Genomic DNA, 16606 nt, shown 5'->3' with positions numbered 1-16606 from the left:
GAAGTAAATACACATCTCACTGTGCAAAGACATGCACATACACGCCTTGTTTGGTATTCTGTGACGCCTTCCAACAGATGGCGTATATACAAATCTACATGCAGAGTCTCACATATTGAGGTATGCTCGGAAAGCACCAAAACATATACTGCATGCAAAGACATACACACTCACGGTGTGGAGCACAGAGGTGTGTGCAGCTCATCAACTCTTCATTTACTGAATTCACTGCATTCTCATATGTATCATTGTCTATCCTGGGGAGTGTTCATGCATGATCACCTTCTTATCCACAGTTCAATCAACATAGTAGGATATAACTTAGTCCCAGATCATTGCTCCTTGCTGGTTGTTTAGTTGTGGATTAGATATTAAGGCAGGCAGATTCATACAAATTCACATCATACACATCTAGCACGGTGTATTACTGAAAACTAAATGAAAACCTCAGGAGGCTCAAGTAAGACCGACGTGTGTCTTGCAAAGAGCTAAATGAGTGGGGCTGACCACCCTGTTCCTGGCGCCCTTCTCTGCATGTGAAGAAATGTTGTACTTACTTGTCTGTGTCACCAGGGAAAATGAGAGCAACTTTAAAACAAACCATAGTACATAGGTAAAACTCATTATGTTCATTAGTCACTTCTTGATGAGAAACAAAAGGAGGATATTTCTATATTATAAGTGTTTAAGTAAGATAAACAACATTTCCTTAAATATTGCAGTAGTAGTATTTATATGTAGTATTTTTTCTTTCAGGTTGTCACAGCATAGACATCTGTCTTCAGTCCAAAGGAGCAAAGAAAAGGCCCAAATGAAATGTTCGCCATCTAGTAACAATGTTCAAAGGATATTTTTTCCACCCTCTTTTTCTGAAAATTGCTCTGTTTGCAGGAAACACTGATTTATTTGGTCTCTTTTTAAGTCTGTCAGCATGCCTGTGCAGGTGCTGTCTGTGTTGGAACACACACACACACACACACACACACACACACACACACACACATACAAATCTGTAAAAAAGAAAGGAAAAAAAACATGAGAGGGAGTTATAGTGGAAGGAAGAGAGGTATGAACAACAAAGAAAATGCCCAGAGATAGGAGAGAGGGATGGAAGCTAAAGGATAAGGACAGGAAGGAGGGAAGAAAAGAGCACAGAAGATGGGTGTCTGCAAAAAATGGAAACACCCTGAGCAATGTGTCAAAGCCACGACTTCTAAGGCTCTGACACATTGCTAAGGAAATGATCAGTCAGCACAGTTTTACATTACAGGGCTCATCACTGACAGAGTTGAAATGCAAATATTGCCCGCTGAGCCTACAGGACACTCTGTTCCCACATTTTCAACTATATGTTGCTGATTTTTAAAACCTGGGTTGTTGATGCTCTGCAGCACTGTTTCCTGAGTTGCTTGCTTGGATCTAAACTTTATCTGCTGGTTCCTTACACGACAAGATCGTTAGCATGTTTTATAAGCTAGGATGCCGTGGCGACATAAATGTGACGTGCCTCGCCAAGAGCAATGTTTTCAGCTGGCATTAATGTCCTAAATGCACCCAAGATGACCTGTGCATCAATCAGGATACTTCAGGAGATGCGTTAGACCACGCTAACAACAAAGTATCGACTTTGCCCACCTACAGCAACGTAAAACGAATTGTGTGTGGATCCAAATATTTGTCTAAAATGGATTGTGGAAATACTGATCGACGGGGGACAAAAGAGAAAAGATACCCACTTTCCTGTCTAAGTCAACCATGAGCAGGTTTTATTTATGCTTGCAGTGCTTTCAACAAACTTCTAATTCTCTTCTCATCTTTATCTTTCTTTTAGTCAACAACATTTTCCAACAAAAGTATTTTTTGTCATTACGTTCCGTATTACATTTCTTTGTTTGGAGGCCTTGTTGTGGTATTTGATTTTCTGATGTCCTGAATAGACTGTTTTCTGTAAGCATTTGAATTGTATCCTGTATAGCCTTGTGGGGTTTTTTTTATTTTATTCAGCTTTCTCTTTTTGTAAGGACCTGAGTTTAATAGTACTTACTATCCTCTCAGCCAAAGTGCTAAAACTGAAGTGGCTTAGGAACCTTGAGATTGTAATTAAATGGTGAACTGCACTAACAAAAAACATGAAAGCCCAAAACTTTGATTGAATTGGGATCTTGATGAATAGAAGCATGTTGTATGACTGAGTCAGCTTGCTTGTGTTGAAATTAAAATAACGAAGATACACATGCCTTATGCACAGCCTGTGTGACAGCTCACAGCCAATGCATATATATATAAATATATGCAGTAGTTATTCAGGAATATCTCTTGTGTGGTTCTGTCAGCTCGGTTGAAGCAAATAAACCTAATCTACAACAATTTTCCTTTAATCAGAGTAATAGGAGAAGAGGGGAGCAAGAAATGTGGGTGTAACAGACTGACCCTACCAGAAAGAGAGAGAAAAGAAAGCAGACATAAGAGAAAGATGGAGAAGCAGGGTCCTAAATGGTTGCCAGCGATATTAATCCTATTGTTTCTGTTACGGTATGGTCACCATATGGCTGAGGACATGCATACACACACACAGATGGCCACGTCTACAGATGAAAACTCATTTGCACAAATGCTTCATGAAAGGCCGATGTTTCATCAGTTAATAAACTTGTATGCAGTTGATATTCCTGGCCTGAGCAAATGCAGTTTCACAACTGTTCTCTCTGTCTGTCTGTGCAGGTAGGGGAGAGGCAACATGTGTTGGTGACAGAGGAGTCGTTTGATGCCCAATACTACGTGGCTCACAACAAATTCTATGAACAGGTAAGATAATTGTTAGAATACATTCATATGTGACCTAGGCGCATACTCCACTGGTCAGATATTACTCTCATTTTTACTTTGCATGTTTATCTTAAGAGATGATAGTATTTTTTATTATTTATCCTACATTTGGTGATCAACTTTATCATCAAGCTGGCTTGTATGGGTCGGTGCTTGCTGCAGGAAGATTCAGCACACTGGGTGTTTGTTGACACTACATTGAATGAATCCTAAAATAGTTTAGTTGGCCTGCACACTCTATCCACCATCGAAAACATAAAGTGAAAAAAAGCTGTAAATTAATCTGCATTTGATGAAATTTTTCCGTATGTGAAGCTAATCCAACCCTTCCTCATTTTCACACTTAGTAAATCAGATCAGAAGCTTTGCTTTGCATGTCACAGGAGTAATCACAGCAGGTGTCAGAAGCTTAAGCTTGTATTGACTAAAGTAGGTTAGCTATAATATCACACATGCTCCAAACACACACACACACGCACACACCCTGCGGTGGCCATGAGAGCATTTGGCTGCTGATAGCGGCAGTACTTTTTGCTTTTTTTACTGTACTAACATTAAGGTCAGCCCTAAAGACATGAACATTCCATCCTACACACACACAGCCGTTCACACACATACACACACACACCGGCATGGCTTCAAAGACCCTCTCTCAACCTGTGAAAAATTCACTTTAAAACATCTTCAAATAAATCAATTTCCTCCTGCTTTAACCATCATCAGAAACATGTTTGAAGTTATGCTTTTTATTAGCGGGGAGGGCAGGGGATGGTAATAATTTTTCCTCCCCTCCACTCTCCTCTCCTCCCCTCCTCTCCTCCTCCTTTGCACCTCCTTCTGCAGGCTATAAACTTAAGTTACAAGTGTCACTCGGTTCATGTGTGTGTTGTACAAGTGTACGCTCCTTCATGCGTTTGTGCATATGCAGGCATGTATGTCGTGTGTGTTCACTGTACTCAAGAGGAGAGCACTCTGACGTGTTTGATGTCCTCTCTCTCTCTCTCTCTCCCTCTCTTTTTTTGTGGGGGGGATATTGAGTATATGGTATGAACTCCTAAATCACTCTCTGACTTGAAAACACTATGCACCAATATGCTCTGAATCTGTTTCCCCAAGGGACCCTGCCTGTATCATTTATACTGCATGTCAGTACACACAGGACATCAAGACACATACATAAGAACACAGTATTTATTTTTGGTGCTATAATGCAATTACACTTGAAACTTCTCTCTGGATAACTACATCCATGATTTAATGAAGAAAGTGGGAATTTAAAGAAAGCAGAGAAAGAAAGAAGCATAGAGTGTTCAGTTGGGGAGGACTGGGTGTTGAGGGAGAAAAAAATGGGCAAGTTAAGGGTCAGGAAAGAAGTGAAAAGTAGTGGGAGCAAAGATAAGGACGGGGGGTGGGTGTGGAGGGAAGTGGGGAACAAGGTAAAGAGAGGTGTGAGTGTGAACAAATGGCCTAGTTTCACTTTTACACCATCAGATGGATATCTATCCTGACGGGTATAATAGGCACCCAACCCACCTGTGTGTGTGTGCGTGTGTGTGTGTGTTAGAAGCAGAGCGAGGAAGTAGGAGGGGGGGTTTCCAATGAAAGCGGACAAGCTCTTTCATCATTTAATCACCCCGTAATGGGCCTCGAATGACCTACCTCACCTACACACACACACACACACACATCCTCACCTACCTCCCCCACAGCCCTGCTGTTTTACTTCTCTGCTCCCAGCCTGTTCCGCTGGCTACTCACACACACACACACACACACACACACACCCTCACCTCACAGTGGTCAGAGTGTCGAGCAGCAGGTGTGTTGATTAGGCAGGTGTGGCGCTGGCTGTGTGTCTGTCTAGCCTGTTCTCCATCGCCTATCATATTCCACCAGCTGGATGAAGACTGACAGATTAACACTGAGCCAGGCTTACTCCTGCCATCACAGCAGTAACACTCCCTCCACCAGTTCACATGCTATTCTCTGCCCAGTCAGTAGCTTAGCCCTGCAGAGTCGTGTAATGGTTAGACAGACCACCAGATGATCTGAGTCAGCACGCAGCACCGCTGAAGTGTACTTGGGCAAGACATTGAATCCCCAGCAGGTTGGACGTTACTGCTCCGCTGCTGATTGCAGCCTCTGATCTGCCTGTGGAAAGAGGCAAGCAAAAAAACATCCCAGCAGGGATCAGTATATTATCGCATTATTATCATTAATATCAGATCAGTATACATGGTCTTTAAACGTGTGTGATAGCTGTGGTCATGTCTGTATTCAGGAAGTGAATAGCTTCACTTTTCAAACCAATCACTCATATACAGAGAGCCTTTTTCTTTCACTTGGGAAATATGACATGTCAAAGGACCTTTACAAAGGAAACCCTTGCTCAAGCTGTGATTCAACTCATGTGCGTACAGTTTTAAATCCAGCCAGTAATCACAACGCCAATGATTCTATTAGTGTTTACCAGAGAGATTGAATCTGAAAGCAGGAGCTGAAAAAAGGAAGTAAATCTGGATTCTAACGAACAGCATACATCATTGTCAATCTGTCAACTTTGTGATTAGTTTAAAATTGTTTTGAAAGGAGAAGCATTTGCATATGATCTTTATTTACAGGGGTAAGTCATTAAGAACAAATTCCATTTCACACTGAGCCGTAATTATAACTCTTTGTTTTCTCTTCCTTCCTGCTGTGATCAGCCGAGATTTATAGTTGCCATGGTGAAATAATAAGACAAACCAGCAAATCCCTCTGGTTTATCTCACAGCTGTTGCCGTAGTTTTTGACCTTGAGGGCTTCCATAAATGGAACTGAAAACACTCAGCCCTGTGGTTTTTTTGTGAGCAGGCAGGGACTAGCAAAATAACAATGCGGGGGAGCACTGGGGAAAGCAGTTCTGAGCAGCAGCTAATTGAGAATGTAATTGACAGATGTGGAGAAACATGCAGAGGGTTATGATGGTTATATACAGTAGGTCTGCCATTCTAGGTGAATGACAGCAAGTTCCTGGATTTATCCTGCTGGTCACTGAAATGCAGTCACTAAACGACACATTGCTTTTGGCCCTCATAAACCTCATTTCACTCCTTTGTGTTAAAGTTATCTGGGTACTTATTTTGAAGTTTTTGCAATTTGATGTGATTTATTTGCTATCTTTTTTAGATGTAGGTGTATTTCCACTGTTGCGGCTTCAGTGATTGATATCTGAAATGTCAAGTAAATAACCGTTCCTTGTGGTCCTTTCTTGGGTTTTTTTAAACCTGCAGCGGCATCAGATGTGATGTGTCACTCCTGGGTTGCAGGTGCTGGTACCTAAGAGGGCTGAGTTCAAAGGGAAGATGATTGAGGTGGACATCTATGAGGCAGGAAAACACTTCCTGAAAGGCCGACCGGTTGAGGACAGTAAGCCGTTCACTCCCTCCATCGCTGCACCACTTCAGAAAGGAGAGGTGTCTGGCCTGATGCAGGTAAACACACAAACACACGCTTACAGATACAGATCATTTTTTTCCCAGTTCATTGCTACAGCACTGCAAATCAAAGTGACATCAAAACATATTCACAGCGAGTCACCGATGCATGTGTGGGAACAATCATCACTTCATGGCTGTACTCTGAAAAGAATACAATAGAAGTAATATTAATCATAGTAAACTGTAGTATATATACCTTAAAGTAGAGTTTACAAGTGGTTGAAACAAAGCAAAAGGAATTGCACAACATACGAATTTGAAATCTATAAAGCAGGACCTGGAGATAATGTCAGGAATAGATAGAGCTGCAAGGAAATCATGACATAAAGGGAGGTATATACGTATATCTATCTTTTAAACTACACTGCACATTTATTCAGTAGAGATGAACATTTGTCCCTCTCACACTGTCCAGTAACTTGCTGGATACAAGGTTTATGATCCAATACAAAGGCGATAGATCATTTTTTAATGATTCGTTGCACTATGGTTTAAAGGGCATTTGCAGTTTGATTCAGATGAAAATTAACATTGATTCTTCACAGATTATTTTGTTTTACATGAGTGAAAGTCTATAGGTTTTGAGTAACTGCTTTTAAAAAGGATTTTGCTTGAATTTATATTGAAGTATTAAATCAGAAATGCTCCAGAAAATTAGTCAGTCCCCAAGGAGAAGTAATTTTTCACTGATATGATGCAAACTGACAACTGTTTACCTTCAGCAACCCTATATGGGTGCATGTTGTTGTGTTTTTTTTCCCCCTTTGTGGTTGTGTATTGATGTCATACTCCTCTATCAATTAGCTATTCCTCTGATATTAAGTTATTTTGTCGTGGTGAAATGAATGAGGAGTTCAGTGCAGACTATATTTAGCAACTTTGAATCAGTTGCCAGTGTGTTCGCGCATCTGTCTACCAGATGTACGTGTATTCAAGTGAATTCGGTCTCTCATGTTTTTCAGGTAATGAGAGGACCTATCCTACATCTGTCGAGGTCTCTCTGTGTGTTCTTACCTTATCAAAACTATAAAAGTCGTGTTTACAACAGGCTATTCAAATTTTGTTCAGTCAGCAAATGAAGAAGATGTGTGTATGTGATTGTATGAGTGTGTGCATGAGTGTGTGTGTGTGCATGTGCGTGCGTGCGTGTGTGTGTCTCCACATTTTTAATCCATGCTCGCTTCTGCAGTTTGTGGAAAAGCACCAGTGTACCAGGCGTGAGATAAGTAATTTAAGATAAGCTGTGGCTGGCTAAACTGTCCTCTGTCTTCCTTTCCACCACGCACACACATACACACAAACACACACACACACACATACACACACACATACACACACACACACCATGTTAATGTATCTGTTTCACTGCATGTTATTTTTCACTCTGACTAGCTGTAGCTTATAGCTCGGGACATGGAGCCACAGAGCAGAATATGATACACTTTCTAATTTCACACTCCATCAGCCTTTACTGCCAGACAGAGAGGGAGGGGATGGAAGGAACAGACAGAGACATGAGACAGAGAGAGAGAGAGGGGGACACTGATGAAGAGGAAAGCAAGCAGAGAGAGGGCGAAATGGATGGCAGAGAATGAGATAAAATGAAAGAAAAGAGAAAGGTTTCACAGCAAGCCAAGCGACACGTCACTTAGCAATGAAAAGTTCAGCAGTGGGGACTAGACCTTGTAAAACTAGTTGGCTCATAAAGTCTGCAGGCCATCCAACACACACGCTTGCATTCATTCATTCCCCCGACTCACTTTCCCCTGCACTCTTTCAACAACGTTTGACATTCTTACACAACACATCCAGACCTTTCTTGGGTTGATGTAACAACACATGCACGTAGAATCATACTCACGCAACATGTCACACTCTTCACACTGTTACACACACTTCGTTTCTCACACACTGGCATACACTTTGTCTGGTCCTAACACTGTAAATACCATTTTCTGGATGCCATTTATTAGCAGTCCTAAGGTTTAGTGTGAATGTGTCTCAGGAGGGTTTTTGTAAGAGGATAATGAGAGTAAAGTCATCGTCTCCGTCCTCTAGAAGGGAATTTATGTAGAGATCTAAAGGTTGACAGATCAGGACAAACAGATTGTCAATTTGTGTCCATTTTACACCTGGTGTGAACACACGTGGTGCTTTGAGGTTTTTGGGGAGTATATAAAATGTACCGTGGCTATTTGTGTACATGGGTGAAGACGGTGGTGTGCTGGTTTGACACTGCCACATGATTGGCAACCTCATAGCAACAAATAACAGTCAAATTAAATGTGCACTTTCTAAGGTATGGTTTAAAATGTGAGTGCATTGGAGAAAATTATAGGCGAATGGAGGCAAACAGACGGAGTGAGAAACAAATTCAAGCAGACAGAGGTTGAGTGGCAGAGCTGAACGTTGTAATACTGTGCTGTATCTGGTTTGCAAGCATTCATTTGTGCCTGCCTCTGCTGTCCACGACATATTGGTAATTAACATATTATATATTAAGATGCTGCTGATGAGCTGTAATCTATAGTTCTTATGACCTGCATTGTCAACTCTTAACGACAGCAGAGTGACACTGGAGCACAGTGCTAATAGATAAGTGACCTAATGGCTCGGAAACACAGCAGTATCTGCATGCTACACACAGACACACTTAGAGTGCGGCACTCTGATTTATGTGATTCCCTTGACAGCCATACTTCCGGTATCTGTGTTCACTATTATTGCTGCTATAAGTGAGCAGGTCTGGTTGAACATATGCATGCACACATGTATTCAGTACTATCTGGCACTCGCATACCAATGCATACACACATACCTGAGAATGTGCACTTGTGCACCCACACACTGATGTCTGTCTTACACATATTTGAAGACCATCTATTTTCTATGAGTGTCTGCGTGAGTCCACCACACACTGAGCTGAATGTGTGTGTGTGTGTGTGTGTGTGTGTGAGATGAATGAGCGATTAGGGGAAGGCAGATAGATGCTCACCCCCATGTCTTGCAGCGGAGACTGTAATTACAGGCTTTTGGCAGGGCGCGAGAGAAAAACAGAAGAATAAAGGACCGGGAGGAGAGAGATTGTGTGATGAGGTCCATGATGGCTGGGTCGCTGATAGACGGATGGAGTCTGAGCTTTGTTGTTTCATTTCAGATGCAGAGGAGCGTTGTAAGACAAAGTGAGAAAACGAAAGAGTGGTAGATAAGTGGGTGATTGGATAGGCAGAGGAACCCACTAAGGTCTGTAATGTCCATTTGTTGAAAGAGGAACAAAGTGAGAGACCTATCATTTCAGAGATGGAGAGAGAGAGCTGATTGCACATCAACCAGCACCCATGGTGATGTGTGCAGGGAGAAAGCAATATATGCATGGATGTACATATGTTGGATCATGGATAAAATATATTGATAGATGGATGGATTTATAGAGGAGTGGCATGTGAAAGCTTGTGAGGATGGCTGTGGATGGATGGTCCTGGAAGTGGACAGATAGGTATGGGTGCATGGATGTGGCTTAGATGCACACAACTGACGGATGAGCAGATTAATAGATGCACGGATGTGTGAATATATAGACAGGTATAGGAATTACGGATGGATGGATGAGTAGGGAGGATGGATGAGTAGTGATCTAATGGCACATCGCTGTTTGTCTCTGTGTTCTGCAGCTTGCAGAGGACATGTGTCCTCAAAGGCTAATTTATGAAGCAGTAGAACCCATCATACAGTTCTCTAAACTCACGGCAAGCTGCTATACCACTATTTTTAACTGAAGTGCTTCCTTGTTATTGGTGACTAATAACATGCAGGTTTCTGTGGTCACCATGCAATGAACTGGCAATCTGTCCACAGTGCTTCCCTTCCTTTCTGTCACATACTTACAAACATCCTGTTGGTGTTTTTTTTCAATTCATCCTCTTTCTTTCTCAGTTTCTGTCATCTTTTATCCCCTGCCTGTCCCCTCCTTTTCTTTTCCCTCATGCCTTTGTGCAATGTGACACGTTAATTAAAAGGCCATGGTGTTTTTGCCATTTCATTCCATGAAACAAGACCAAGGCTTTAGAGAGAGAGAAATTTGCTTTTATTGACATGGATGACATCTCTTCCTCTGTTCTCTCTTTCTCTATCTCTGTGTCTGTCAGCCCTTCATTCACAGAAACAGCACTTTCCACAGAAAGGGAAGGGCAGTAATGAGTCTTTTAGTGGGACACAATAGCAGAGAAAGCACTCAGCAGCATGGTGAAGGAAAGAAAAAGAGAAAGTATCTTCACCAGTCCTCATCCTCAGATGAAATTAAATGATAGAAGGGGGAGGGGGGTGTGAGAGAGAGGCCAAAAAATGAGGCAAGAATGAAAGCGAGAGAGAACGAGGTAGACTGAGAGATCTGGAGACAGAAAAGCAGCTTGAGTGCCATCCAATAATCAGCTCTTTTCACAGCATACTTTCTCAAGGAGACCGAGAGAATAGGAGAGAGGAAAGAAAACCGCTCTGCTCCTTCCACAAGACAGCACATTGACAGTTCGTATGAAAGACAGAATAGAAAGAGGAGAGAGCCGGGAGAGGTATAGAAATGGAGGAATACGACTAGTGAACAATGTCCCTCCATGACCACAAATTGACAAAGTAACAAAAAAATGGAGGTGAATGGACAAATCTCTGCTGGAGTATTAAATTTGCTGGCCTGTCTCATTCCTTTTCTCTCTGGGGCTGGTAGTCTTGGTTTTCCCAGCTGTCTTTCTGTCTTTTTCTTTATATCTCTAGTTCTTTCTTTCTTTGTTTTTCTTTTTATTTGTGTCCTGTTTCATCATTTCTCTCACTACCTTTGTTCCTTTTACCTCCTGGTCATCTGTCCTCCCCCATTCTAGTTTTAATCAGTTTATCCATCCCATGTGTGAGTGCGTGTTTGTGTGTGCATGTGCGTGTGGATGTGGTCAATTTAGAATTGTATCTTTATGTATTCTAGTGCAGGCTGAGTGGGTGGGATTGATTGCTGGTACTTTGCATCATGATGCTTACAGTACATAGACACAGACACACAGCACAGATTCATTGGTAAGACAAAGCTTACACACACACACACATATCCTTGGACACACATATTTATATAAACTGACGCACAGTCTCCCCCCCACCCCGGTGTGACTGGCAGACCCCTACTAGCCGCAGGCTATATGAGACAGTGGCTGTACGCACAAAATCATCAAGCAGACAAAACACACACTCGCCCAACACAAACATCTACACACACACACACACACACACACACACACACACACACACAGGCATAACACGCAAACAAAAATCTGTATTTCACCCCAAACAATTGAAGCGCTCTGCGTTGACATGCACTGTTATGGATTGTTGCTTTGATGTTGCGTTATACACACGTGTTGTCATCTGTATTGTCGGGAAAATAACAAAAAAATCAAAGATTAAGCTGTCTTTTCTGGTTGGGATACGGTTAATCCTCTCAAATCTATTTTTAAAGTTTTTATTTAAAATGTCAAAAGGTTTTTCTTGGCCTTTGCACGACTGAGTTTACTCGAGTAGCAAATAATTTGCTTTGCCTTCAAAACAGCCGGCGTAGCTATTTTAAGCATTTCATTTAGCATGTCAAATTGTATTACATGGCCTGCGCTTTGTGCATACTAGAAGAACCAAAGTCACAGTAACAAAGGAATAAATGTTAAGCCATCAAAATATCACTCACGTCTATTTTCAGTATTCTTACCTAATATGTCAAATGGCATTACGCAGCTTCATTCTGTGTTGTTTATTTAAAATGTCAGAGGGTTTTAAATGCCCCTTGCTCCGAATTTGCTTTTGAACCACAGATGGAAGATCTAAATAACTAAGCACTTAGCCAACAACTGTTCGGGGAAAAAGTTTAGTTATTGAGTAATGTGTTTTGTCTTCTTCTTCCATGTTATTGTAAAATTAGACTTTCCTCAGTATGGGCCTTGTAAACAAACTCCTCTGAGCAAATCTCTTCAGTAGATATGTCACCCGTGGCTTTGTTTTATTCAGAATTTTACCTTCCTCTTAAGCTCAACATGCTGTCTCATCAAAATTCCAGATGCATTTTTGTTGAAGTATGTCTCAGCAGTTAATTCTTGTTATTGAAATAGTATTTGATTGGGAGAGGATAACCTTTGGTATTTACATACCAGTATCCGCCTCAGAGCTCAGGCCAGACTTGGGTTTGGTCCACCACATGACAAGTGAAGCCAAGAGGTGAACTGAGGGCTTTAGTGACCTATAGCCATCTGTTTTTTGGGAAAGCAGCTATGTAGAAATTTGCTGGATGTGTGAAGATTTAGATGAGAGATCTGTTATTTGGGTTTCTTATTAGGAATCTTGCCGCACTCATGTGTGCTGAATGAGGCCCACAAGTCCTGTAGAAGGTTCAGTGGAAGTCCTTAATCCTCCCATAAACCTCCACATCCTGCCAATAGTTTAGTGACTGTTAATAGTCAATAGTTCAATGTAGGCTTTTAAGAACCCTAAGATAAGATAAGATAAGATAAGGTTAGACTTTATTAATCCCGAGCCGTCGAAATTTAGGTGTTACAGGCAGCATGCAATAGTAGTACAAAAATACAACAGAATAGAAAAATACAAAAAATAAATTGACTATATATATATGTACATTTTGTAGAAAGAACTGTAAAATATATATATTGCCACAAAAGCACAATAAAAAATATTGCCATAAAAATATACTGCCAACGATTTGAGGAGAATTTCACAGTTTAACAGAAATTGCACATGGTTGGTCAAGAAAAAATAAGAACAGTGTTAACTCTATTGCACAGTAATAAAAAAAAATTGTCACAGTAGAATAAAAGTATGCATAGGTCTAGTACTTCAAGTACTTTAAGCGTAAAGATATTTTGTGTGTGTGATTGCAGGCTGAAGTAAATATGAATTACACATTAGTGCAAAAACATTGTGAATATGGACCCAGTGCTACATTAAGCTACGCTGGAGTTGAACACTCTGACAGCTGATGGAATGAAGGACCTGCAGTAGCGTTCCTTCAGAGTGGATGCAGCAGTCTGTTGCTGAAGGAGCTGCTAAGGGCCCCCACTGTGTCATGCAGGGGGTGGGAGGGGTTTTTCAATGATAGATGTGAGCTTGGCTAACATCCTCCTCTCACCTACGTCCTCAGTGGTGTCCAGAGGGCAGTCCAGGACAGAACCAGCCCTCCTGACCAGAATGTTCAGTCTCTCTCTGTCCCTCTTAGAGCTTCCGCAGCCCCAGCAGACCACTGCATAAAAGACTGCAGATGCAACCACAGAGTCATAGAAAGTCCTCAGTAATGTCCTACATACTCCAAAGGACCTCAGTCTTCTCAGAAAATGGAGACGACTCCCTTCCTGTACAGGGCATCTGTGTTGGTGGACTAGTCCAGTTTATTGTTGAGGTGGACACCCAGATATTTGCTCTCCTCCACGATCTCAATGTCCAAACCCTGGATGCTCACCGGTGTAGTCTGTGGTGCTTTCCTGCGGAAGTCTATCACCATCTCCTTGGTCTTGCTGGCATTTATGTGCAGGTGGTTTAGTCCACACCAGTCGACCAAGTTAGTGATGACTTCCCTGTATTCCATTTCGTTGCCCTGTGATACACATCCAACGATGGCTGTATCATCCAAGAACTTCTGGAGGTGGCAGCTGGTTGTGTTGTGTCTGAAGTCAGATGTGTGGAGGGTGAAGCGGAAAGGAGAGAGCACAGTACCCTACGGAGCCCCGGTGTTGCAAACCCCTGCATCCAACACACAGTCGTGAAGCCTCACAAACTGTGGTCTGTCTGTGAGGTAGTCGATGGTCCATGCAGTCAGATCGCATTTTTTACATTTTTCACCAGTCATCCCAGGAGCCAGTAGGCTACCAGTCACTCACTTAAACTTGTTGCAGTGTTGATATCCACCTGAGTAATGTAATCTGCCTGTTACTTAATACTTTAATACATAGAGTCTTGTATAGCGTCATATTAAATCTGAAATATGTTCCAACCACTTCTTGCTTTTTCCATTCTTTGTTGCAGGCAAAGGTACAATAAGACTGAGGTAACAGGAGTCATGTGTCAAGTGTTCCACACCTCACCGTACACACATGTAGTGTTGTTCTGTATTCAGTTACTGTAACCATAAACCTGTTTGTGCGGAAACAACTTGATGCATCTTTGTGTTAATTAATTTAAATTTAAATTAATTAATTTAAAACATACTTGTTTATGTTTATGTTAGTCAGGTGTATAGATACTGATTATACACTGTGATATACGCCAGGAGTGCATTGCATGTGTGTGTCTGTCTATGTCTGTGTGTGTGAGAGAGAGATAGAGAGAGAGGGGAGAGAGAGTTCTGTGGCTCAGGCTGATGCCTATAGAAAGCAGATGTCTATAGGCTGGCTGGTGCTGCTGGTTTGGTCATGCTCTGGTGCCTTTCCCAGATGGCAGCAGAGGAAGCAATGAGGAAGATGACGGATGTCTTTAACGATATTTTGGGTTTGTCTTATGCAGCAGGTAACATTCAGGAGGTGTTGTTGACTTGTTAGATCTGTCCCAGTAATTTTGTATGTCACTATCATGGTCTTTTCATTATCCTGCCAGGATGTGCTTGACAGTACAATGATGGCCGTTGTTTACAGTCTTTGTAGGAAATACAGGTAATAATGGTGTCGAATGCCAATTAAAGGTGCTGCATGCCCCGAAAGCCTCATCACAGCCGAACAAGAGGAGACAGAATTTAAAAAAACAAACAAACACAAGACATATGCCTGGTTGTTGTTGTGTTGTGGCCTGAGTTTCCTCTTTAGTTTCTATCATTATGATTATTAAATATGTTCCAAGTTGTGTCACAGAACAGTTCGGCTTGGACATCAGCCCTACTGACTACTGACTGGAGGCAACAAATGAAATGAAAAAGCAGCTAAAAGCAATAAAATACCACAGTAACACCACATTAAATACCTGTAAGCAAGCAGTTGCCTTCACAGAAGACAGTACATCAGATTATTAGATTAGACAAGATATTTCTCACTTCTGATTGTTTTATGGTGGATAAAACCCATGATATTGATTTCCTCTTCAGTGGCCTGCCGACAGCAGCGAATGCACTGTAGTGTTTATTACGTCTGTTTACTTGGCTGTAATTTTGTACTTTCAGTTGCGTCCTGGAAGAAAACAGACACTGCACAGATCAGATAATCTACTGATAAATGTTCATTTTGTTGAATGTGCAGTTCATCCTTATGTTGGACAAAAAAATCAAACATAAGAACTATTAACATATGAATCTGTTATTTGCTGCAGTATATAATGATGTGTGCCTGTGTAAAGGAGTTGTGCCTGAGTCAACCTACGCAGTACGTCCGGTCAACGTGTATGCATACACATGTGACATGAAAAAAGTAGCATCATTTTACAATATGTTTGGATTAGGGTGCGTGTGTAAGTGTTTATAAAGTGACAAGAGGTGCACCTCCACTCTCTCCATACGCTGCTGTGTCAGAGGGCTCTGCAGTTGCAGTTATAGAGGAAATTTCAGATGACAGATGAGAAAGAGGAAGACAGGTGGAGAACTTCCTCATTGAACCTCTGTTCCTTTTTTTGTTGTTGTCTTCATTTAAGCTGTAAAGTCTCTGATATCTCTTGCTGCTCGTATCAGAAATGTTACTTGCAGTGACTTTTAATTTCTCTCCCCTCCCTCTGTCCAGTTGTAAATACAGCTGCAGCTCATTGTGAGTGTCGCTGTGGCTTTGTCAAATCACCCGTGACTAAGGAGGCTGTTACATTATCTGTTTACTCACACACACACACACACACACACACACACACACCACGTCCATGGTCTCTGTGTGTCTAGAGTGACACTGACAGCTGGTGTGGATCATGTGAGAAATGTGACCACTGTCTATTGTGCTTTGTGGCTCTCTGTGAATATGTCAGTGTGTTGGTGAAGGCTGCACCACACTCCCCGGCAAATCTCTTAAAAAAACAAAGCAGAAAAAGAGGTGCTTGTGTGAAGAGTTTTTAAGACTCAGAGAGATATTTGAGAGTCCTAGGGAAAACCTTGAAAACCTTGAGGGGAAAGTATCTAGCTGTGCGAGCCAGTCTGGTACCCCTGGTGTAGTGTTAGATGGTTTTAAAGTAGGATTATTTCGCTCTGTTCTACCGCTGTGAGCAGAGAGACCGACATTATCCACCACAGGCCTACACACACACACACACACACGTACGTTCAGAAATGCCAACCTTCTCACTCTCTCGCTCTCACAGACATATGCACAGAC

The 16606-nt window shown here is 41.7% G+C and overlaps 1 protein-coding gene across 1 annotated transcript in view; it reads left to right on the top strand.

The window, feature by feature from the left end:
* The window catches only part of cdkal1 (CDK5 regulatory subunit associated protein 1-like 1), a 241300-nt gene that overhangs the window by 219229 nt on the left and 5465 nt on the right, over positions 1-16606 (top strand). Inside the window, exons 13-14 of the mRNA XM_041942774.1 lie at positions 2722-2805; positions 6135-6299. Coding sequence (XP_041798708.1) covers positions 2722-2805; positions 6135-6299 — 249 coding nt within the window. The remainder of the gene's footprint in view (positions 1-2721; positions 2806-6134; positions 6300-16606) is intronic.

Source organism: Chelmon rostratus, chromosome 8 (assembly GCF_017976325.1).
Source record: "Chelmon rostratus isolate fCheRos1 chromosome 8, fCheRos1.pri, whole genome shotgun sequence".
Classification (NCBI taxonomy): Eukaryota; Metazoa; Chordata; class Actinopteri; order Chaetodontiformes; family Chaetodontidae; genus Chelmon; species Chelmon rostratus.
The sequence above is the reverse complement of the archived record's forward strand: the minus strand, read 5'-3'. Positions and strand labels throughout refer to the sequence as shown.